General features: G+C 32.8%; 1 protein-coding gene across 2 annotated transcripts in view; it reads left to right on the top strand.

The window, feature by feature from the left end:
* The window catches only part of KIFAP3 (kinesin associated protein 3), a 127,910-nt gene extending 104,186 nt beyond the window's left edge, over positions 1–23,724 (top strand). The window contains exons 20-21 of one of the 2 annotated variants that reach the window (XM_010984496.3): positions 19,390–19,458; positions 23,266–23,350. In XM_010984496.3, coding sequence (XP_010982798.1) covers positions 19,390–19,435 — 46 coding nt within the window. In that variant the 3' untranslated portion in view covers positions 19,436–19,458; positions 23,266–23,350. Of the gene's footprint in view, positions 1–19,389; positions 19,459–23,265 lie in introns of both variants that reach the window. The other variant, XM_010984495.3, reaches the window with a different exon arrangement.
* Positions 23,725–24,482: the final 758 nt, after the last annotated feature.

Raw genomic sequence — 24,482 nt, 5'->3', positions numbered from 1 at the left:
TGTGTAAAACAAAAAATGTTTTAAATGGTAATTATTCTATCAGTAGTAGTAGTAGTAGTAGTATGCTCTGTTTTATTCTATTCTGTTTTATTTTTGAAATACAGATTGCAACCCACTGTATTGATTTCACAACTTACTGGTGGTTGTGACCCAAAGCTTAAAAGTATAGTAGAAAAATATAGGAGTATTTCATGAAATGCAATAACCTTATATGCAATTCAGCAGTCTTTAGTGAACTTTAAATAAATAATAGCACTTTAGAAATGATTTCATTGGTGTACTGGATTGTTTTGGTAAAAAGCTCCTTGCCTTACGAAGTAAAAATTAAACATGGTTAAATACCAGAAAGCATATGGCATTTGATTACTTCTTATATCTCTGTCTGTATTGGCTATAATTATTTAAATAGAGGCTGTTTAATTATTATAACTACTCCATCATGTGACAATTCACTGTACAAATGTTTTCTAAAACATAATTGGAAAAGGAAGAAATGATTTGGTTATATAATCCCAATATTTATACTGAAGATTTTTGCTGATAGCATTTATTAGATTAATTTTTCTGCCATTCATGTTTCACTGTGAACAAAACATTGTTATTGTATTTCCTGCAGAAACTGCTGCTTTAAAGAAATCAGACTGATACTAACCATGCATTACTTATTTGAGATAGACTTGTTTATTATATATATAGTTACATGATCTTTAAGAACCTGAACATTTTCATTAAAACTGAATATACAAAAGAATGAACTTATGAGTTCAACTCAGCAAAATCTTTAATTTCTGATTTTTTTAAAAAGATCCTTTTATAAAGCAATAGAGATGTTTTGAGAGATGGGCATACTCAGTGACTAAGTTATGTACTGTGTTCAAAGATTTCAGGATTTCATTTCTCAGTTCTGTTAATAAGTTTTTTAAAAATGACTTTGGGAAAATTCTCTTACCTTTGACCTTCAGTTCCTTTTCAACAGTAAAAATATTTAAGTAGCTTCTTTCACATCATAAAAGACATATCACAGTAATGTTGGCTTAAAGGATTAGTTAATAAAACTTACTGTAGACTATATGTTTTTTCAAATCAAAAGTGATACACTTATTTATTATAATCATTTTGAATTGGGATTTCTTTTCCCTTTAAAAAGAACTTCCCCTGAGAAAATAGTCTTTCATCTCTTGTCTTTTGTAATTTTTCAGACCTTAAATCATGTAACAGTATCGTTTTCTCTGTTTCCAGAAGAAATAATTTACAATGAATTTCGTCAGTTTTTTTGTAGGTAACAGATCAAATAAAAAGACACTCTAAATTTTATTAGCAGATACAAAGAAAACTTACAGTATATCCAAAAAATCATAATTGTTCCTTGCTACATTCTGTTTTATTGACCTTCTCTAGAATCATTTATTCTTCCTTTTATTCAGTCATTTTTGGTTGTTTGGGATTGTCTTTTATTAGGATTTTTATGTTCTTCTTTGATAGAAGCAAACCATGGATCTTAACTCTGGCTTATTTTTTTAATTCTTCAAAGATTTAACCATTTTAAGCTGCTGTGTGATTGTTTACATATTTTGGCATGATAATTTTGATGGATAATGTCCCAGATGTGACATTTTAAACTAATGGCTACCCTTAAGCTTCTGATATTCAGTGGGTAAATTTAAAACCTATTATATCAGATAACATTGACTTAGAATAATACTTTTGACATTTTCACTGTAATTGATTTTAAGCAAAATGGAATGTTTTTTGAAAAGTGTAAACAAAAGGTGTGGAACTTATTCTTCATCTTCACTGTGAAGATAAGAATAAACAGACTTAATGAACAACATGAAGAATTTGGGTTAACTATGAAAGAATAATGTCTGGATTGAATCTTGGATATTGGAAAAGCTGATTCCTTAAAATCAGGAAATGTTACCTATTTTGAGGGGTTTTTTTTCTTTAAATTAGGTAAATTGTCCAAATGATTCACAAATTCTTTCCCTGTGCTTCATTATATGTCTTTGATAAACAAGCAGTGTCAACGTAATTGGAGCAATAATTCTAAAAAATAATGTATAAAATGTGAGTTTTTATAATTACTATTGTTTTGAATAATTTGAGAATGTGAAACAGTATGACAGTGCCAAGTGGCATGCTCTTCAGCCGTACTTACGGCTTTTCAGGCTTTGTGGGTTTTTAACATGTCAGTTTCAGGGGATTCAGGTAAAGTAGATGGTCCCAAGTTTCTGTAAGGTAAAGAATAAATTTCTAATTTGTATGATAAGGGGTTTTTATTTTTTGTTTAACTTGTTCAAAGAAAAAGTCTTCAGTGTCTTCCTGAAATGGCAATGTTTAGTAATAGGACAAATCTGTTAAAATGGGGAAACTAAGTCAGATTTAGAGATTGTTCAAACAGTTCAAATTGTATTTCTTATTAAAATCCAGGTCGAGGAGTCCTTCTTAGTATGAGTATCTGCACTTTTGTGATATAGCAAGGCAGTTTAATTGGAAACAGTAAAAACTGCTAAACTCATCCATCCTATCCTACAAGGGAGATTGGATGTTTGATGAAATACATACTGGCAGTTGGACAGCGAATCCTGGGTTTTAAACACGTGTCACTCTCAGTTTGAACGTCTTGGCGCCGGAATTTCCCAACATTTAGAGTTAATGCAAAATACATTAGGGCTCCAAGGCATTAGCTATAGAGTTGCCATTCCCAGAGGGTCAGATGTAAATCTTCCCTTCCCCAAATCTGAACTGGTGTTAGAAAGTAAAGTGGAACTTGCTATTGAGGCTAATTAAAAATAATAGGAGTAAAACTAGCTTTTTTTCCCCTTATATACAAGGTATCCATACCATATTTTTGGACTGTTTTTTTTTTTTATTATAACTCTTACTTTTCAAGACTAACAAGAACCTCATGTTGAGTATTTTTAAACTGCTTCCAGCTTTTACAAATCAGTTTTTGTTACAGTAAAAATGGTCCATTTTTCTTTTATAGGAATCCAATTTTCATAAACTGGAAAAAAATTTCGGAGACTGCTTAAGTTTCCTTGGGGCTTTGAAAAATATTTTTCAGAGGGCCTGGAGTTCTTCTTTGTGGTTGGCACAGTGATGTCATTTACTGACCATTTCACTGGTGTCAAAGATGAATGAGATGTGTGCATTATCGGAGCCAGCTGATTCTACACTTTCATTTTCTGTGTGTGTGCTCTTTTATTTAGCATGCCCCTTTTTTTTCTTCCTGAGTATTTGGTCATTGATTTTTCTGTTCATAACATGTATTACAGATTTCACATATATACCGTTTATTCTGTTCTCTAATTTATTTTTTCAACTATTAAATCACAGTTGAAATGCTAGTTGCACTTTTTAAATTATACTGAATAGAACTAACAAATTATTTTCTTAATATGAAGGAAATAATCTTTTATTTAGATTTTTAATGTATATTTTTTCATATACATTACATGCGAAACAGTAGACTTACTTCTTTTAGGTGTAAGGCTGCCTTAATTATACTCAGCTATTTAGTTAACTTAGTTTTTTTCACTTGAGAATAGCAACCTCAAAATTACACATTCCCTGTCTAAAAGACATGAAGTGTTTACTGACCTACACATTATTCCTTGAACTATATATTAGGATATTTTTTCAAAGCAGTTATTCAAAAGATAAATCCAATTATTATCTATGTTACATCCCTTAATTTTGTGATCAAGAAATTCTTTTATTTTGAGAGGAAAAGTAAATATGCCTATAAAATCCCTTCTTTGGTAAGTTCTGTATCAATTTTTAATTGATAAACAAAACTTCCATTTGTTCTAATAGTTTGTTTTAGTGACCCTCGTTACTGTGGCAGTAATGCAGAAATTACACAGAAGGGTCAAAAGAAAGTGAAAAGAACCTCCTAGAAACATTTCCTTTGACAGATATTGAGACCAGCCATTTGTTCCACAGCATTGTAAGAACTATGTGAATTGTCAAGTACTTAAGTCTTTTAAAGATAATCATCAAAAAACACTGCTTTATTTAATGTGTAGCTTTTTTGTTACTAGCTTCCTATTTTTCTCAGAGGAGAACATGCTTCATGAAGCCTTTAAAAACAACTCCTGACTTTAGTAATTTTTCCAGACATGGTGATTACAAAATAAAGCAGCCAGATTCCATTTTCACCTGTCAATTGCCAAAGATTTTTCAATGCTAATACCCACACAAGGGAGCAAAGAGGTACTCTGGTATACCCCTTGTGGGAATTTAAATGGATAAAACCTTTGTGAAATGTATTTGGTAACAGAGAACAGGAGCTTTAAATCATAGCCTTCCTTAACTCTGTAACTTCATTTCTAAGAATTTATCCTTATGAAGTAATCATAAAGATACTTTATCCAGAGACAAAGACTAGGTGAATGATTGTGTGTCCAAAAAAAAAAAAAAAAAAAGATACACTGAGCGCAGTGAGATACACTTATCTAATTGTGGAGTAAATGTTATTTTCAGCACCTACTTTGGTGCCACATGATGTTGTCCACATATTATATTATACCAGTACTCTGATTTAAGTAAATATGAAAATCAAAATAGGTAAAAGTAGATACTCACTTCACATAAAATTCTTATTTTCTAAGAATTGACCACAGAGACCTTTTAATTTGCTTCTTCCTTATTGAAAATAATTTTAATAAAAATATTATTCACCTATGATGTTTTGATAGCATAAAATTGAGTATACTGCTGCCACATCTGTAATTCTAGTGATGAAGGGAGATAGTTGAAATATTTAGTCTTTCCATTTATATTTTTTGCATGTATTAAAACATGACAACAGATTCATTGATTAACGTTAATATGTAAACATATTTTCATTTTAAGACAAGCCTTTTATTAAGCAATGTATAATGTTTTTTAAAAACTTACTGAACGCTTTGTATATGCAAGGCGCTGTTACACATTTTATTAACTCTTTGTTCATCATGTGCACATTTGCATAGTTCCCTAATACTTGTTCTTAGCTGTATCCAGGTTGGAATATTTGCAAGAGTTGCTTCTTAATTTAAATGGAATTTGGGGTTAAAACATACACAGTAGAACCTCTTTATAGAAACAATGATGTTGGGTAACAAGACAATATCCTGTTTACTTCTAAAAGTTACTCTGTTTCAAGGTCTATGATTTGATCTCAGAATATCCAGAGCCGTGCAAATTTGCATTATAATTATTTTCTGTTATCCAAGTGACATTGTTTTTAATATATATAAACATGTATTTCAAGCTCAGTAACAATTGCTATACCTAGGTGTAACCAATAGATGTAATTTTAAGTTCTTCCCACCTTCGTCAGTATTAACCAATCAGTAATACATGGTAAAATTGAATAAAGCCATTCGCTAGAAATAATACTATATGACAGGTAAAATTCTAAGGTAAAGAAGTGGTTAAATTTGTGGGATGGTAGAAACAGAGGAACAAGAGTGGAAGTAGCTGTGTAACACAGGTTTGATAAGAAAGTCAAACCAAAACAAATAAAGGTTTTACACTATGAGATTCTTACTCTAAGAAAATCCTTACATTAAATCATACTTTTTCTTTCTAAATACTCCTGTAGCAATTCTGCTAGTTATTTTTTTTATTTCAGAAGATAGAATGTCTTAGGAGCCTTCAAAGAATAAAATGTTTAAGGTTTTTTTTTTTTTTGTCTAAATCTTAGTATACAAAGACTAATAACTTGTATATAGCTACCACTTATATCGTCATGTATCTCATTTGATCACCAACAGTGTGTGAGGTGTATAGGGCAAAGAGTAGTATTGTCCTTATTTTTGCAAATGTGGACATTAAGGCTCAGAGATTTTTAAGAGACTCACTCAAAACCAGATAGGTAGTAAATAGTGAAGCATTTAAGCTTGGTAAAAGCCAGCACTTTTAGTATTACACCATTACTGCCTCCACGTGGCAAATAAATATATTAGTCTAACAGTGAACTGCACTTGAGAAAGTTTGAGAGTATATCTTATCAAAATTCAGGGTAAGATATGTAGGTTTTGTTGTGTAATGCAACATATTGTTTACTTAGTTTGTTTTAATACACTTGGTATGATTTACTGCAAATTGGTGTTTAAATTGCTTGGAGACAAGTTGCTAAAAATTTATTAATGCATTAAGTAATTAGTTCACTGCCATTAAATTCTCTTAAGTAGTTCATTAAATTCTCTTAAGTAGTTCGTTAAGTTCTCTACAAATTAATTCAGTTGTATAAAAAATTAGGATGAAATGAGTGGGATAATCTCAGTCTATAAGCGTTATTGTCTCATGCAAATCATTTGTTTAGCTAATTAACCAATGTAAATGTTTATATACATGATGATGTTGTTTTATGCCTACAAATGAGTCTTCAAGATTAGTTTTAGTTGTCTTATTTGTTTAGACTGTTTAATAAGAGGAAACTTCTTTCTAGCCTTGAAAAGGCAAAGCTTACTCCTAAATTCAGTTCCACTGCTTAGGCACTAATGATTTGCATTTCCCAAGGAGAATTGAATTAAGTTTTATTAGTAAATTGGGCCTATAACTTTTAAGGCCAGATTTTATTAGATTATCACACATCAGCATTAGCAAATTGTAAACTTTACTGAAATATAGAAATATAAGCCAAAAATCAAGGCTTAGAATCCTGAAAACCTGGGAAGATGTTTTATTCTAGAGAAAGTATACTCCTGACTTGAAAAAAATATCTTAAGTGATTTACTTTCCTTTGGAAATAAGCAAGAGAAGTGACAGAGAGCAACAGAACTGCTCTCATCAAACCCGTGTTAATTTCAGTCTAGTGATCTGAGCTAAGTTTTTGGAGGCATGCATGTTAGTTATATGTAAAGTTCAAAGATGCTCCCAAAGGAAGCCAAATTTGTTGTCATTTTATTAGGACTTTCATTTAGGAGAAGAAATTGAGCATAACTGAGTCTATAAATTAAAAAAGTATTCTGAATATGACTGGGTCCTATAAAAACATTAACACATCAAATACGGTATAGCTTTGTACTAGAAGAAATGACATGGGAGTTAATCCAGTCATGGCTAGGAAGTTAATTACATCACTACCATTTAAGAGTGATTATCTAATGTTTAGGTTTATACATTTTTATACATCTTAATTGCATTTTGTTGGCTGTACACACACATAAAAATTAGTTATAAATTTAAAAAGAAAAATAGAAATTCTTAAGCAAAAATGGCTATTTTATGACATATTTGGCCTATGAAATGCTCTTATTTTCAAAAAATTAAGTGGTTTTTTTTTAAAGGAATACAATGTAGATTACCATCAGAAAGACTTGCTTATCTGTATTCTAATAAGAGTAACAAAATTATAAGCAATTTGGTTGATAAGCACCACCACCCCCCCCCCCAAAATAAGAGAGGAAAATAGCGCATGTCATCTTTTATTTCCTTTAAGTCTGGATTCAGTGACACTGAGCTTACTCCTAAACTCAGGGATAGGTTGATTTACTCTAGCCCATCTGTGTTTTGATTGATTTAACAATGTGATTTAAGTATTTATGAACAATTGTTTAAAAATCCTTGTATTAGAAATGTTAAACAAATGTTTTTTCTTAAGTATTTTTTAAAAAAAGGATGAAACCTAGAGCCTGTAGATTTTTAAGTGTAATATTAATTAATTCCCATATTCTCCATATTACCCATAGTCCTTCCAGATGTGCTATTATAAATAGCTCACTCCTCAGATATGAGCCATATGGGCTCTGTAAACTGATTTGCACTAATTTTGAATAGAAATTGTACAGATTACAGATGAATTATTAAAGTAAATGTATATTGCCAAATAAATCTAAGAGCAAAATATTAAACTGCAGTAAACGAGAAAGGAATGTGCAAATGAAGACCTGCCTACTTTAATAAGTTTAGTGGTTACCTTCTCAGTTTCAACCAAAAGAAAAGTTTCTTTTCTTTCTCTTTTTTTTGTTATTGTGTTTTTCTTTTTTTTAAAAAAAAAAAAGTTCTATAAAACTGCTTACAGAAGTATCTAAGACAAAAACAAGGAAATATAATGTTCTAAACTCAGCCAGTCCAAACCACTTGAGCTGCTATGACAGCTCATAAAACTGAGAGTAGTTTTTAACTGGGCTCTGTTTTGCATTGCCAAAGTGAATTTTCCTTGCAGGAAGTAGCCAGAGGGTTTATTTAGTTTCCAGTCCAAGGCTTTGATCTTTTTGTACTGTCACATCTCGGGTTACAGAGCCCTTTTTCACTGCAGTAAATCTGCAACCGTTAATGAGAATAAAATTTCCTCCTCCTCACTGATCACATGTTGTTAAATGCCAGAACACAGCCAACTGCATATTTGCAAAATTTCAGCTACGATGTATGAAAACATTGCAATCAGTTTAATCTTGTTGTCTTTGTAATTCATTTTATTGGGCTTTCTTCCTTTTTAAGTGACCTATTTTATCAAGTAAGTAAGTGGTTGCAAGGCCAAACCTGGGAGAAAGATTTAAAATGTCAATAAGCTGAGAGGAGGAAGGTGTGCATGTATGGGGGAGGCAGAGTGAGGGAGTGAGTGCACATGCATTTATACTACCATTAACATTCAGATTGGCTCTACTTTAATTTGGCTTTTGAAAGACCAAACCTTCCTTTCTCCTCAAATAAACTAAGCTGGCTTGTTATTTCTTTGATTATGTTGTATGTTCAGTTTCCACATAAATTTGCACTTAATGAGTTTGTTTAATAAGTCAGAACATTATTTAACTTTTGATTCAGAGAAGATGTCATAGTATTTAAAGATATTTAAAGGATTTCAAAAGACTTGAACTCTACATTATAAGAGCTATTCTTAAAGTAAAAATAACATCATTATAAGTATCTACTGACCCATCTTACCAAATGGGGCCTTACACCTACTGGAAATGCTATAAATATCTGTTAAATAAATCAATGGAAATTCAAAATCACATTTAAGCAAACTGATTTTTATACAATATTAAATATATAATCTTCATACTGAAGTACATTTAATGTTTTCTTTTCAACACTTAAAATTTATTTTACTCAGTAACCTTTTTAATTGAGAAACACTTGGATGAGCTATAGGGATAGAGATCAGTAAGAAATAATCCCTTTCCCGTCGAGAAGCTTAAAGTTTAGGGTTAAAATACAATTTTTTAGGATGACTTAAAGTGTCCTACTACTCCTTATTTCACTTTCTTTTTTTTTTTTTTTTTTTTGAAAAATTTTAAAGGAAATACTATAATCAGGCTTAGAAAAAAGAATTAAGGAATTAATCCTATGTACAGGGTCAGTTTTTAGACATCAGGGGTCTTCTACACATTCCTGCTCACTTTTATGTTATTCTCCCACCTTGATTAAACAAGTATATGTGTGCGCATACGTGTATCCCAATGAAATAAACCTCTTAAATATTTCTGAATTGTCCTTAATCTTTAGAGGACACAAAATTAACTATTAGAAGAGAATTCTATGATATCTTAAATAATAGACCCTTTTTTTTTTTTTAAGAGTATTGCTATTTGGAGTGTTGTCATTTGTTAACTTCCATTACAAAAGATACCTTTAACATGTTCTTATAGAAAAAAAATCAGATGATCTGATGACAATACTATATGTCAATTGTGTAAAGTCAGAAAAATAAAATTAGAAATAATTTTAAAAGATACCATGATGAATTTTCTTAAATAAAAAAGTAAATAGATTTATAGATTCATATTTTTGCTTTTTAACCTGAGCAGTACAGTATTTGGCAAAGAATCACATTATTATTGAAATACAAGCTCCTGAGTGTAAAGGCTGTTTAATGAGACATCACACTTTAATGGTCTGGTAATTCACTAGAACTTAGTTACTTCATTATAACAATAAGCACTCTGGAGGGATTAGTTCAGACAACAGCTTCTTGTAGCTTTGTAATAGAGATAATGCCTCTCTGGAAACACATCATGTCCTACAAAACATAATTTGAATAATTGTAAAATTTAAAGAGACACTGTGTCAAAGAGTTTGATGTAAATGTTGATTTCTGATGCCTTCCATCTCATGGGCAAAAGTTTACTGAGTAGAAACCTTTCGTTTTATGTAAGTAGGTAGGTAAGTAGATCAGTAGATTTCCCAAGGGAACAAGTGACAAAACATTTTAGTCTCTGAACTTCTTTTAACACTGCTATCATAGCTGTTAATAAATTCTCAGAACTTTTAATTGAAAGAGTTTTAGATTACAAAGGATTTGTTAAAATGCATTAGCTTTTCTCATTAAAAAAAAAAAAAAGACAGTAAACCTCCATTGATGGTTATGGAAATGGAAAGGAAATCTGGAGTTAAGGGATTAATCATGGACTATAATCCTGTATATTTTACCTTTAGTAATTCTAGGCCAACATGTAGTCTGTAACCCAAATCGCTTGGTAATCTCGTAAGTGCTTAGTGTCTCTGCCAACTGAATAGAACTCAGACCTACTTCAAAGAGACAAGTGTGGCACTCTGTAATAGAATCTATTTTCTAAATGATACTTTGTATTTGAGAAGAATTATTAATATTTTTTCTAAACTTTATACTTTTATCATTAATTATTGGTGAATATAAAATCTATGTTGGTTTTTATGTAAAAGTTACATATTTCTATGGTTTCATTTCAGACTAGAGAGGCACAATCAGCAAATGCTTTCTTATGCCCATAATCAAAGTTAAAGTTTTTTTTTAATTTTTTAAATAATAAAGAGGAGCATAATTAATTTCCTCAGTATCATCTCTTTTGTGGGCATAAGTCAGCATTCTATGTCAAATAATATACTTTTATATATTTCTAGGACTGTTTTCTTTGTTTAGCTTTATCTGAAGTTGATACATCCCACTTTTTCAGAAATTCTTTCCATTTCAGGTTTTTCCAGCCAAAAACAAAGCACCTTCATAATGGCCTGTCAGAAATTAAAAGGCAAAGCAGTCTTAAAAAGGAATCCAGATTTGTGTGGACAGTATCAAGTGGCTAATTTAGAGCCCCTCAAATGTGAAATGATGGGAGGAGGCTTCTGTGAACATAGTTAGGCAAGTAAATTTTTAAATGGCAACTGTAACTTAAATTGATACAGGAAATCCCACAAAGCTGTATTTACATGGGTACTTGCTCAAACATCATGCTGAGGTGCCATTTGAGGTGGTGAACAAGCAGTAATTCTTAAAAATCTCAAAAAGGTTTTTTTTAAAAATTCCTGGGTTTTAATGAGTTATTATTTATTGAGTTGCTAAAATTCAACTCATTCTTTGTATACACTAAGAAGAAAACAATGACACTATCCTACAGTTGCATCTTGCCTTTTTATTCTAAAGTCTGAGGGAGGGAGGGACTATTTGCCATCAGCAAGTGGGCACCTTGGTCATTTTAAATAGATCAATTTGTAGTCTTCCCTTGTCCTGCATACTTGAAATGACTAATATAGATATACCTATGTGCTAGTTGGAAATACTGCTTAAGACCCAGTGCTGCTTGTAATCTCAGAAGTGTATGGTGCATTCCCATCTCCCCGAAGAATTCTTCTTATAATTGCCCAACTTTGCTTATATGTTCCTGATTGTGGGGTTGGCCCAACCCCAAGACAGGGAACATCACATAATGAAAATAACCCCGCCCTAAACACTTCCATGACCTTTGCCCTTTTCAAAGAGAAGCCAACGCTGTAGCAGTAAACCTAAGTGCAAGAATGTGTGCAATGTGGGAAGTGATGATTTGTGGGAAATAACTAAAAACCTTACCCTGATTTAGTACTTTGAAAATAAACTTCCTGAATATAAAATAAGATGAAAAAGCATGCAAAGAGATTTTCCCAGTATTTTTCGTCCCTAAAGGTGTTGTATCATTTGCATCAGTCATGACATAGAATCTGAAGGGTTTTGATTGAATAATTTTATTTATACAAGCAGTCCAGTCTCACTATGGTAAAGGAAGATATGATTGACCATGGCATTATTTTAGTGCAACAACAATTAGTTGCCTATGTGTAGGCATAAATCTCTATGAATTATGTAAGAACCCTGTAAAGGCAAACAGAAAGCATGTGTAAGAAGCATGCCAAGTATGATAGAGTATCTCTTAACAGTCTAGATTATATGGCAGGAACCAGAATTTCGAAAGTATTTTTAGAGAAGCCTCTATCATTTTCATATGTCATAACAATAACACCACCAAATATATACTGTAAGAGTCTTTGTACTGTTTTTATAAGAATCTTGGAAATATAATAATCTCAGGGCAGAGAGATGTTAAAAGGGATAGCCATTATTCTTATTTAAAAAAAAAGAAATCATGACAAAGAATGTTACAGATATAGACTGAAACAAGTTATATCAATAGAGACGTAAATCATATCCAGATATTCTGGTTTTGAGGTCATTGCACCCCACTAACTTTAATAAAATGCAGGAGTTGTTGATAAGTTCATACTTAAGTTAGTTTTGCTGAATTTTTAAATATAATTGCCAGTCCTTAAGGGAGAAAAATGCCCTGTACATCAGTGATTAAAAAAAAAAGTATGATGTTTCCTTATGTCGTTTTGAAAATTACTTTAATTTAAAATATGATAATAAGGCACAAGTCAAACATAATTGTTAGAATCATATATATCTACATTCTAGTCTATGCTGAATTTGCTTGGTGTGAATGCAGTATGTGCCCAAAGGGTGCATAGCCCCATTCTGTGAAGGTAATAATAGAAATAGTTCATTTTGTTGTCAGAAGACTACAGTCTGGTTGATCAGGATGGCTTCAGTCAATTCATATTGTGATAATCTAAAATTAGCCTTAGACCTAAGTAGTAAATGAATTTACCTTCTTTTTTTTTAAAAAAAAAAGACCCATAATATAACAAATATATTCTCAAGGACCAAGAGAGTTTATAAAATTTAAGAGTAGAGATTTATTTTAGTACCTGTTCTAGTGCTAAGTGCAGTGTGTGTATTACATAGCACACTGAGATCCGGAATGCTTTAGATGGCACTAAATAACTATGGAATATTTAGCTGACCTGTATTGATTACTGAAATTACTGAATTAGTGGCTGAAACTATTTATATAACACTGCCCAATATAGATTTTTTAAATGTCATAATAATTAAGGAAATGCCTTTTTGTTGTATATTTGATATTATAAATCTATTTAGAATCAAATTTCCAAACTTTCATGCTATCAACTGCTAATTAAAATTTTTTTTTAACTTTCATACTTAGCTGTTTAAAAACATGCACCTTTAATTGTTTAAATATAGTTTTTATTATCCATAGTTGGGCTTTCAATTTTAGAAAAGTATTAGTTTGATTTAGCTACAAAAAAAAAAAAAAAGAGCTTTTGTCAATCACTACTTGATTTTTATCAGCCAAAGGTAATTTTCAGATGATTTAGCCTAAAAATTTTTGAGGCAAATAAATGAATAAGTAGACCATGGCATAAATTAGAAACTTTATATTAAGCTTCTTATATTTGTTGGGATTTTTGAAGGGTTTTTTAAAATAACATTTATCCACCTCTTATGTAAGGTAATAAAAGAAAGTTAAAAGTTTCAAAACTATGTAGAAATATTCCCAAACGGTATTATTTATTTAAGGACTTTAGAGACAAGGTTTTAACAGAAGCCTGACATTAATTTTTAATTTACGAGAGACTGATATGTCAGCAGGGGTAGTTTGCATATTAGAGAGCGTTGTTACCTCTTTGATTATACTCACATGTCAGATTTCTCTGTTTTATAAAGAAAGATGGGGAGTCGGTGTAGCCCATTTTGTATAGAACTCATGATAATTTTAGATTCTATTCCATCTCTTGAGCGTGTTCATTTTGACAGTGCATTGTCATTTAAAGATTCTGGTTAGTGTTTAAATTTCAGTAACTGAAGGTCATTATTCATATTTTAAACAGGACGAAAAAGTTTTTAATACTAGCATTAACTTTTGAATTATGCTCGAGCTCTTAGACTTTACAACATGTTTAGTTTCTTTTCACTTCTTATTAGTATTTTTCAGTACTTAATAGTCTCCTGCTCCCACTTCCAACAAGAACTCTCCTCTCTGTTCAACATCAGAAACGTTTTCCTCTTTGGCATGTGCTTTTAGTTCCCCAAGCAGTATAAGCAAATTGGAAAGTTCAGCTGTCATTCTTGGAAGGTCATAGATCACACTAGCAGCCTGAGTAATCCAAGAGGTTTTAAGTATCATAGCATTTAGTTTAAAGTGAAATTTGCTCTGACAGAGCTGGCAGACCAATAGGAAAAAGAAATATTTGTGCTTGGAGAAGTGCATATGTAGAGACCAAGAGTATAACTGATGGCTGGAAGTGATTTCAGTCTAAAAAAAACAAATCATTAAGAGAGTGCATAGGGGTAAAATACACAGTTCATATTTTAAAGAGTCTCAAAATGAACCAGCAACTAAGGTTAGCATTACATAGTAATTAGCTGTGGTGTTCGGGCTTTAACTCACTCAGTACCAGACAATATGGTTAAACTATCACTGTGAAAACATCACTACTTAAATTATATTCTCTAGTTTAAGCCTACAGCAGTAATTTTTGTACCTTAAAAAACCAAAGTATTATGACAGATTATATAAATGTTGAACCAGTAACAGACAAACAATTATTTAAAGGAGGTGCTAATGACTCAGTTTATTGACCTAGGGGTTACTTTAGCAGCTCAGTAAGTTCCCTTAACATTTGGTAGTGTGAAATGAGGCACTGCTTGATATTATAAAATTGCTAATTTCAAGAAGTCCTTGTACTTAATTGAAGAAATTGCGAGTTAAAGATGACTAGATGGCATACTTTCATTAAAGATTGCTATAAAAAATTTGAGACCATTATAGGTTTGAGTAAATATTCACTTCGGCTTCATAATCACATCTGACAGCTTCTGTTAGGCACCTATTTGAGTAGTTTTTTCTGTTAATTGCTACAAATAAGGGAAAAAAGTATCTTCTAATGGCTCCAGTTATTTCCTTCAAGTCATTGTTCTGTTCAGTAAAGCCAATTTTGAGTCACAGCTATACAAGGTCTATAAAGGCTTTCCTTAGATGTGCAGTGCCGATAATAAGAATAAAGTGGGAGGGACTTCCAGCAAGATGGTAGAGTGAGCTGACTTGGAGGGGCCTCCTCCTACATAGATACAGAAAAGGTGGACAAAATATAAGAAAAAGTTATAATTCGTGGCCACATTCACAAAAATTCACCAAAGTCACACACAGGTGCGCACACACACACACAAACACACACACACACACTCAGGAATCACCATAAGAATATTGAACTAGGTACGGTTATACAGCATAGGAAAGCGGAACTGAATTCCCTTTATAAAGCCTGGAACTTCAAAGGGCTGTCTTTTTCTCATCAGTTAAAAAGAGGACTAGATGATTTTAATTCACCAGCCCAGAGAAGTGGCCAAAGCTTGTCTTCTTCCCCAAGACACTAGACTGGGACAGTAGTCACCCGTGAGAAAGGAGTTATCAGCTTGCTCCACGCACATGCGTGGGTTCAGAATTTATACCATACGTCTAATTCAGGGAACCCCAAGTCAGGAAATTATCACTTAAATTGTTTCAGGACAGTTTTGATATATTAGGCCCAAGGGCCTTGATATATTATAAACAAATACAGAACCTCTCTGTAGACGTATTTCCAAACTCAAGGGCCAACAGATAAGCAAAAAACAAACCTAAAGTTGAATACAATAAAAAATTAGGAAGCTCATGAAGAAAGGGGCTGTCGTGAAGAATTGTCAGATGCAACAGTGAGAGCGTTAGGATGCACAAGAACTAGAGTTAATAGAAGAATCTCAATGAGACTGTAAAAAAAAATTTTTAAAGGAATAGAAAACTTAATGCAATGATGATATAATATGAAAAAGTACCAACTATAACATCTCACGTAAAAATATAATCATTAAAATAGGCTATGGAGATGGGTTAGATAACAAATTAAGATGTCTAGTAAGGGAATTGTAAATTAAATGATATTAGAAGAGCATCAGTGAAGTGGAATTTCTTTCCATTTGGAATAAATCAGTGACTGTTTTACACATACTTCCTCCATCATTAGTACAAATTAGTTTTTATCTGAGGCATCTCAGTATAGTAACTAAATTGAAAGGATTTGTCCCCAAGGTGGTATTTTTCCCCTTAGAACTCACAGATGTCTTTTTCAAAAAAAATTTTTTTAACAAGTTCCAGATGAATACTTTAAATACAGCCTCCCACTACTCATATCATTTGCCCTTAATTTTGAGGAAAATATTAATTTGATTTCACTAAAAATATGACTCTTTAAGATTCTTTAGCCTTTTAGTTTTATCATAATAAAAGAAAAAATGATAGTCATGCATATAAAAGATTAAGAGTGGAAAAAAACTAAATGGAAAATGACAGCTAAACTTGATATATATTGGTGAAACGCAGTAAGACTGCTTAACTGTGTCCATTTTCTCAATAGTACAAAGGCTCAAGTCCAAAGCAATAAGTAACACCTTTGAGCAACCTAAAGTGTATACGTATTACATATACATTTATAGAAACAAGATGCTATTGACAAGTTCAGTGAAAACTTTAGACGTTTTCCTATAATAGAAGTACTTGAGCATGCATGTGCATTAATTATATTTTTCAGTGTCCAAGACAGCCTCTTCTATCATTTTCATAGGCCTCCACATTCACAAACCTTTTTTTCTGCATATGAATGATAGAGATTCCTGTTTAACTCTAGATTATTTTACATCTATAAGGTGAAAACATCGATTATGTGAAAAAAAGCAATGGAAACCACATTGTAGCAATGTTAAATGCGCTGAGAAATTTAAATTTGGTAAAGCTTGCTTTGTAGGACGTGATAGTACGTGAGACAAGCTCTCCATCTAGTGGTTGATCTGTAAATTGCAAACATTTAGGTCTGGATTTAATAATGTCACTATACAAATGTTAGGTACATAATTTTATAGGTATTGTCTCATTTAATTCACACTTCTCTTAGTACTATATATATGAATTTCAAGAAAAAGCGTCCTCCTTTGCCAGAATAGTTCAGTTCTTCCTATTCAGTGCTGAAGCAAACTACTTCCACAGTCTGATTTCACCTACGCGGAAGACGACTACCGCTTAGTTATTTGATGAAACATAGTCCCATATCAAAGGGGCAAAAATTATTTGATTCCAAGTAACTATAACCTCTCAAATTTTTAGCCAATTTTGAAATTCTTTCTCTTCATTCTCAGTTCTCAGATAGAAAAGATATAACTTTAAAGATCCATTTCAAAAGAGAAAAGATAGCATTTTTTTGTGATGAAGTGTAGCACATTTGATAGCTGTTAATTCTGCCAGTGCCTCTCCAGGCGCTCCTTCCTTCACGTGTGGACAGCCGTAACATTCCCTTAAATGTTCTCCGTGCTTTGGCCTCTCAACCCTATGTTACCCCAGTTATGTTCCTAAGACACAGAAGTAAGTTGTTCCTTTTCTTAAAAATCATTGAAAACACTCCAAAAGTATTTGGTTCTTAGTGTGGAACATGATGAACTTTCAGAGTCTAGTCCTAACCTCCCTTTCTAGCTTTATCTCCTCCTGCTGCTGCCTACATCATAAACCGAAGACTTCAGCCACAACGGGTCATTCTTCAGCTCTTCCTCTCTTTTGCTCAGGCTGCCACACTATCAGTAATTCTTCCTCTTCACATGTGAAATCCTACTTGTCCTTTGAGATTGGCCCGTTCACGCAGTCTTTTCGAACGCCCACTCCATGTCGGGTGCAGTGCTGGATGCCAGGGATATGGCAGTGAGTAAGACAGTTCTTAACATTCATGGTGCTTACATCCTAATAGGAAATAAAGACAGAAAATAAAAATTGATGACAGGAAGTAACAGGTGCGTTAAAATCAAAATATTTTCTATGGTGACTTTCTAGCCCCTGAGTTTCTTCTGTAACAATTTATACATACCTCTAGTATACTCTCACATTATATTAAATATTTGGTCTAGTCTATTCTGTAGTAATTTATAAATATACTAGGATTATACAACATACTATTATCAGAATTTTGTTCCATGTTAGTTGCCTCCAGTGCATTGTCAGGGACCATGTCCTGCTTATTATTGCCTTCCCAGCACCACATCTCTTTTTTAACATTGACCCTCAACGGTGTATTTAACACATTATAGGAACTCGTACTATTTGAATGGATGGATGGACAAAGGATCACTATTGCATAGACTTAAATTTCCCATGACAAATCATACATAAACTGAAATTATTATGATGCTCAATATATAATCTACTTAGAAAGGAAGATAAACATACTGATTTTTATTCTATGATCGGTATGTTGGAGTAATTGATAAAAAGAATGAACTGTTCTAGAAGACTATTACCAAGTCATTTCATATAGTTTTATAATATGCTGGAGCTGCTTCCTTCCCAAAAAGTTAGTTCATGTTAAGTCCTTCCACTTGACAATCCCAAAAGAATTCCAGCCTTCCATATTATCTTATGGACAACAAAGATAGGTAGCTAGTAAGAACCATTGTTCTCTATAACTATGTTGTTATAAAGGATTTTGTCTTAGGGAAAACAGAATCTGCAAAGAAAGACCCAAACTAAAAAGATGAAGTTAAACATGGTAGTTATAAGTTATAAATTCCATGTGTGTCTGTGTGTGTCTCCACACACAATTATACAGTCAATATAAGCCATTTTGTGGTAATGACTCCTTAAAAATTTTGATAAAGATCAATACAGTTTTAGCCCACAATAGCAGAGAGTCAGAAATAGGATCTTGTTATGTTCTGTACTGGTTTCAGACCACATCATAAGTACCGCGTTATTTTCAGCTTATTTTAAGATAGCAAAAAAAATGAGGTATTTCAGAGAGGACATGATTTTAGAGACCATGTCATGAAGATTGATTAAATGACAGCTGTGAAGTAGTCATATTAAAGAAGAATTAGACTTCTTTTGTGGTTCAAGGAGGTAATTCTAGGACTAATAGAACCAAATTTCAGATCAGTGTAATAAAGAACTTTATAACAGTTTAATGTATCTGTAGAAGGAATGAACTGCCTTGACTACGTAGTGAGCACTTCATTTCTGGGGGTGTTCCAACAGGAATTTTTGTAGAGCCTTCACGGATGTTGTGACTGCATCAGATTATTTCTGAAAATGTGTCCAAGTCAAAGATTCTGTGAGCCTATGAAAAGAGAACTTGGCTTGAATGTATCCCTTTTTTTTTTCTCTCTAGCATCCACTAATGTATTCATTATTTGCTTTGCATTCATTTTGCTGACTTGGAAATGTCAAAGAAGAAAAAGACTTGTGTTGCTTTCATCTAATTTTAATACAATAATGATACTTTTCACTTATGCAGCACTTTTCAGCCAAGGATTTCAAAGTGCTTTACAAATACGCACTAATTAAGCCTCACACACAGCCAGAGGTAGGTAATTTTCTTCCCTTTCTATAGGAATGTCAACTCTGGCGCAGAAGTTTAATAAGAGCCTCGGAGTGCCTAGGAGTCCGTGCTGGCTGCTGTCCCCTTGTGATGTGCTGCATGTGAAGCATCACTTGTCATGTCTGATTTCTGTTTCCTCCCTCTCGAATCACCTCAAGTTTAGAATTCAAGTGAATGCTGTTGAAAATCTGTTTGAAGCCTTGTAAATTTTACAGAAACTTTAGTCTTATACTTGCTGAGTGCTAATTAGATTCCTAAATGTTTCTTTAAAAAGAAAATCTAGAAGTGGTTTATATTTGCTGTTGATTTTAAATATATTTTACTTATGAAGAATCTTTCATTTTTTTCTAGGTGCCCCAAAATCATTGTTCTTGGGATATAAAAGTTAATAGCAGATGGGGGCCTAACCTTTCCTACTTGTCTCTTCACAACAAACAGTAACCATTTTCTTTGGACTAGAATTATATATTTTCAAGAAGTAATACTGCATTCTGGTGTTTTTCTAATTCAGAGGTCCAAAATAAGATTTCTAGACATTGAGAATAAAGGTTAAATGATAACTACAAAATTAGTCTTGTAAAGAAAAAGTGGTCTAGAAGTGGCATATTCTAATCTAAAGTGACACACAGCTTTTTTATATTGTTTAGGAGTACCAGGAAGAGAGTGCACATACAGAGACACATGTTCAGTGTTGGATTAAATTCCAATATAAATAGTCAAATATGTGAACTCTCATCTGAAGCAGAATGGTCACACAGGGCAAGAGCAGGTGCAGCACACCACAGCTTACTTTCTCAGGGTCCATAATGAGGGCATGCAAGTGGCTTTACTACCGTTTAAGTCAAGCTTTGGTGCATCAGGAAAGGACAATTTTTGCTGACACTTCCCTGTTATGTTCATGTTTCTGTCCCCTTCCAGAAGAACTTATATAATGTATCTGCTTCTACTGGGAAGACTTGTATCAGGCTCTCTTGATTTTGACCAGATTCAGCATTAACAAGGTTACATCCTTATCCCAAGGGAGGAAGTAGAGTAAATGTCCACATGTCCCAAAAGAATATTGATCTCCAGGTTTTAGCATCCTGAAAAGATATGAACTGTGAATATGGTTGATCTTTCATAATACAAAAGGACCTAGGAATTACGTCAAAGTGCCATCCAATAACGTTTCAGATATTCTTTAAACAGCAAGTTCATCTGTGATACATGATGGATAATTCCAGGAAAACTTACTTTTAGGAGTTGGTTTCATTTTCCTATTTGAAAACTTTTCCTGAATAATATCTATAGAAGTTAAAAAAGAATGTGTCTTGTACCTTGTAATGCACACAGATGTCTGTGGGTGAACCGTTGAGTGCATAAATAGAAGTTTATTACAGTAAGCTTGCAGGCTCAGAAACTCAAATATATCAGTGTTCAAGGTTTGGTCTTACATTCACTGACTTGGGGATGCATATTCTTAACAAAAAAATGTGACATATTAATAAAACAGAATATTTATTTGTCAATTTACAGTGAAAGTATAACCATCAGGCAAATCACAGACAATGTCTAAGTTTATTCTTTACCCTGTTGGCAAGCCACATGAGAGAACAGTGATCAGAAGTGTGCTTATTGGTCATAGAAATAAAAAAAACAGGGTTTTGCCATTTGAACCTATAATGACTTCAGTCTCAGACCCTTTGTTAAGGCCCTTCCTCAATGAGGACAAGCCTGCCAAAAAGGTCAGATAGTCGTGTTGGTGTTACAGGTCACCCCAAGGAATTGCTTGGGTTGGTTCTACCAACAAAGCCTCTGAGGAGCTCCTTGTTCTGTGCCAGCATGGCTAACAGACTCCTTTCTGAGTGCCGACATCTTTGAGATAGAATTACAGTCGTATTGTTCCTCTGTGAGATGTTCTGCTTTGAAGGTGCTTGTGCGTATTTCTTCACTAATCAACCATGTGCCTCTTGTTTCCAAGTTCTTGAGGGAGATCTCACCACAGCCCTGAGACTGAGAAACAGAGACAAAGTTAACTACAGTTTAACCTAAAACTGCTGCTATTCAGCCTCTGAAGAGATGCTAAGAAGTGTCAGGAGTGGCTGAAGGCAGTTAATAAGTAGCAAGATGAAAAAGGAAGGAGTTGAAATCCACAAGCTGTATAATCAACCTTTATATAATTGAGAATTGTTTAGATACATGAGTATTCGTTAGCCTTAGTGCTTCAAGAAAAAAGTTTTCAATGGTCAACTTTTCCTCTAATTTTAAACTGATACAGATGTGTCTTAGTTAATAGACTCCATTAATTTCTGAAACATCTTTAAAGCTACCTCTAGAGTAGTATTTCCCTTCATCAGAAAATATCATCTTTCTTTCCATGGGATCAAGGTAGGGAAGGCATGCTTATATTTGCCATTTCAAAATAAAATTCAGACTTAAAAATTTCAAACAATTTTCAGAAATTACGGACACAGTTTTGACATAGAAGGAGCCCAAAAAGTTGGATTTGTCCAGGATCACTCACTACAAATGCTGACCGAAAACATGTATTTCAGAAATTCCATTCCCCTAAGAGGTAGATTCACATGAACTATATGTGCCCTATATGTATTAATGGTTCTTTACTTTTAGTATTTAATCCTATCCCAGCATACACACACACACACACACACACACACAAGTTATTTAAAACCTTAACATTTTAAGTTCTTTCTAAAGTGTTTTAATCTCATGTTGAGTTGTGAGAAGTTAATGCCTATATGAATATATTTTTAGTCATATTGAGATTTTGCTAATAAGAGGAAAAGTTTATTTCTAGCATAATCTCAGACAATCTTGAATCATTTAAATATTTTTTTTCAAAGCTTGCATTTCTGGATTATAAATAATTTCTTTTGATTGGAAATAAGCTCACTGGCATTCACCGCATGAGTTATGCATGAGCATGTTACAGCTGCCGTATTTGCCTGGCAAAATAAATATCTTGTCATTTTGCTAAGTGTTTGATAATTCTCTGATTCTTAAAACACTTTTTCTTCTAAATTTATTAATAGATGAAAGAATAATTTTAAAGGAATTAATCCAAGTTTATCAATGTTTCAATCTATAACTCTGAAGGTTATCTCTGGGCTTCTATTATTTCCATAGAATAAATTGAACCAAAATTTATCATGAGTTTGCTGTCACTCAAAACATGTACTATATAGTAATTTTTTCCACTGAGGAGTCAGAAGACTGTGTAGATCAAGTCTGGCTAACAAAATTGCAACTTTTGTAAAATTCTTTGTCTTGTTCTTTTAGTCATAAGCTTATAGTATGATTTGGCTCTGAGTGAGAGATTACTGCTGAAACTCAGTTGCATGTCCTTACCAATAGTGGATTAATCCTATGAAAAAAAAGATTTTATTACAACTAGCAAAACTCACTTTACTACAGTTTTAATTTTATCATTCCTTAGCAATGTGTTACTGCTGATTGCTAGCATGTAAAATCTTTTCATACTCTGGCATAAAAGCTATATTAGAATGTAATGTATTAAAACTTTTCTGATCTCTCTTTCTCTTTGTTTTGAATGGTAACCTGATGACAGAGGTTTTCAACATTTTTAACACAAATTGTTAGAAGTAAATATTTATTGTACACATTTTATGGCTGTATTTAAGAAGAAGAAAGGTTAATGGTAGCCAGCCACATAAGTCTGTTTTGCTGCTAGAAAGAGAATCTTGGAGGTATAAAATTCCAGGCCTCTTACTTGACCTGCATTGTGGGTGTATGATGAAAAATAGAACTGATTATTCCTTTTTCTCTTTTTAGTCTTGGAATGGATGGCTTTGGCCAGTCAGTCGGCATTCTTGGACGCCCTGCCACAGCTTATGGCTTCCGCCCTGATGAACCTTACTACTATGGCTATGGATCTCGATAGAGTCGCCCCCTTCCACATGGACGCTCAGCTGAGAGGAAATCTGTGTGGGTTGGGTTAACTTTGAACCTTGGCCTAATAATGCATGCTGATACTGTTGCAGGTCTGTGTTTCTTTTTATTTTTCCATGTTGTTAGCTGCAGATTAACTCCAACCTCTTCCGTCCTATGTGAAGTACAGTTGATGCTTGACAATGTTCACTGATCAAACCCCATCTTGACGCTGAGTAACTTTCCCCAGGAGACTCAAAAGTGAATGCTAAAAAGCAACTAGACTGGAAAACAAACACTGCATTATGTACATTAATTGACTAATTTAATTTCTATTAAAAAGAAGCATAAAGTACAAATGAATTAACAGAAGTCATGTGTTCCTATTTAATGTTTCATTAGGAGTTACATGTTTATAGAGAGTACATACGAATTTTATTTTTTCCTGCCCTTTTTCCTCCTTGTAAATGCTAGAATATTTCACATGATGTGTGTTACCTTTAAAATTTATGAAAAGAATATCACCTTTTTATTTCATGCCATGTGCCTGAAAGATTGCTTCCCAAGGTTATTAACTATGATTTTTCAATTAACAATGGAATATGTACTGTAAGTTACATCATATATGGGTAGAGTTTCTTCAGCAATTAATTCAAATTAATTTTGCTTTCTGATTTAATACAGGAAACCTAGGACATCTACTGGTATACATGAAACTAGATTACTATTGGATTTTTAGATTTTATTATTCATGAAATCTAAAGTATGGAAAAGCCATTACAAGTCTTATTGTTGAAGAAACAAAATATTTTGCTCACTTAGATACCCATTCCCCATTTGTTCACTTGTTTTTTTAAGATCTAGGTAGTAAGAAATGGAAAGACATAATTAATAATGAGCTTCGAAAGTAACTCATTGATGTTATAATATGGAAAATTCACTTGAAAAACAAAGCAAATAAAATAATCTACAGATATTTTCTTGAGCACCTGGTACGGAAGGAATTATATGAGGCTTCGAAAGGAATACATAGAGCAAAGACAAGAATTTAAAATCTCGTTGGTCTATATACTATTTATTGGGCTTGATTTATATTTTAAGCAGAGGGTGGTAGAGCTGGA

The sequence above is a fragment of the Camelus dromedarius genome, chromosome 23 (genome assembly GCF_036321535.1).
Source record: "Camelus dromedarius isolate mCamDro1 chromosome 23, mCamDro1.pat, whole genome shotgun sequence".
In the NCBI taxonomy this organism is placed as follows: domain Eukaryota; kingdom Metazoa; phylum Chordata; class Mammalia; order Artiodactyla; family Camelidae; genus Camelus; species Camelus dromedarius.
This window is presented reverse-complemented; position numbering and strand designations above follow the sequence as displayed.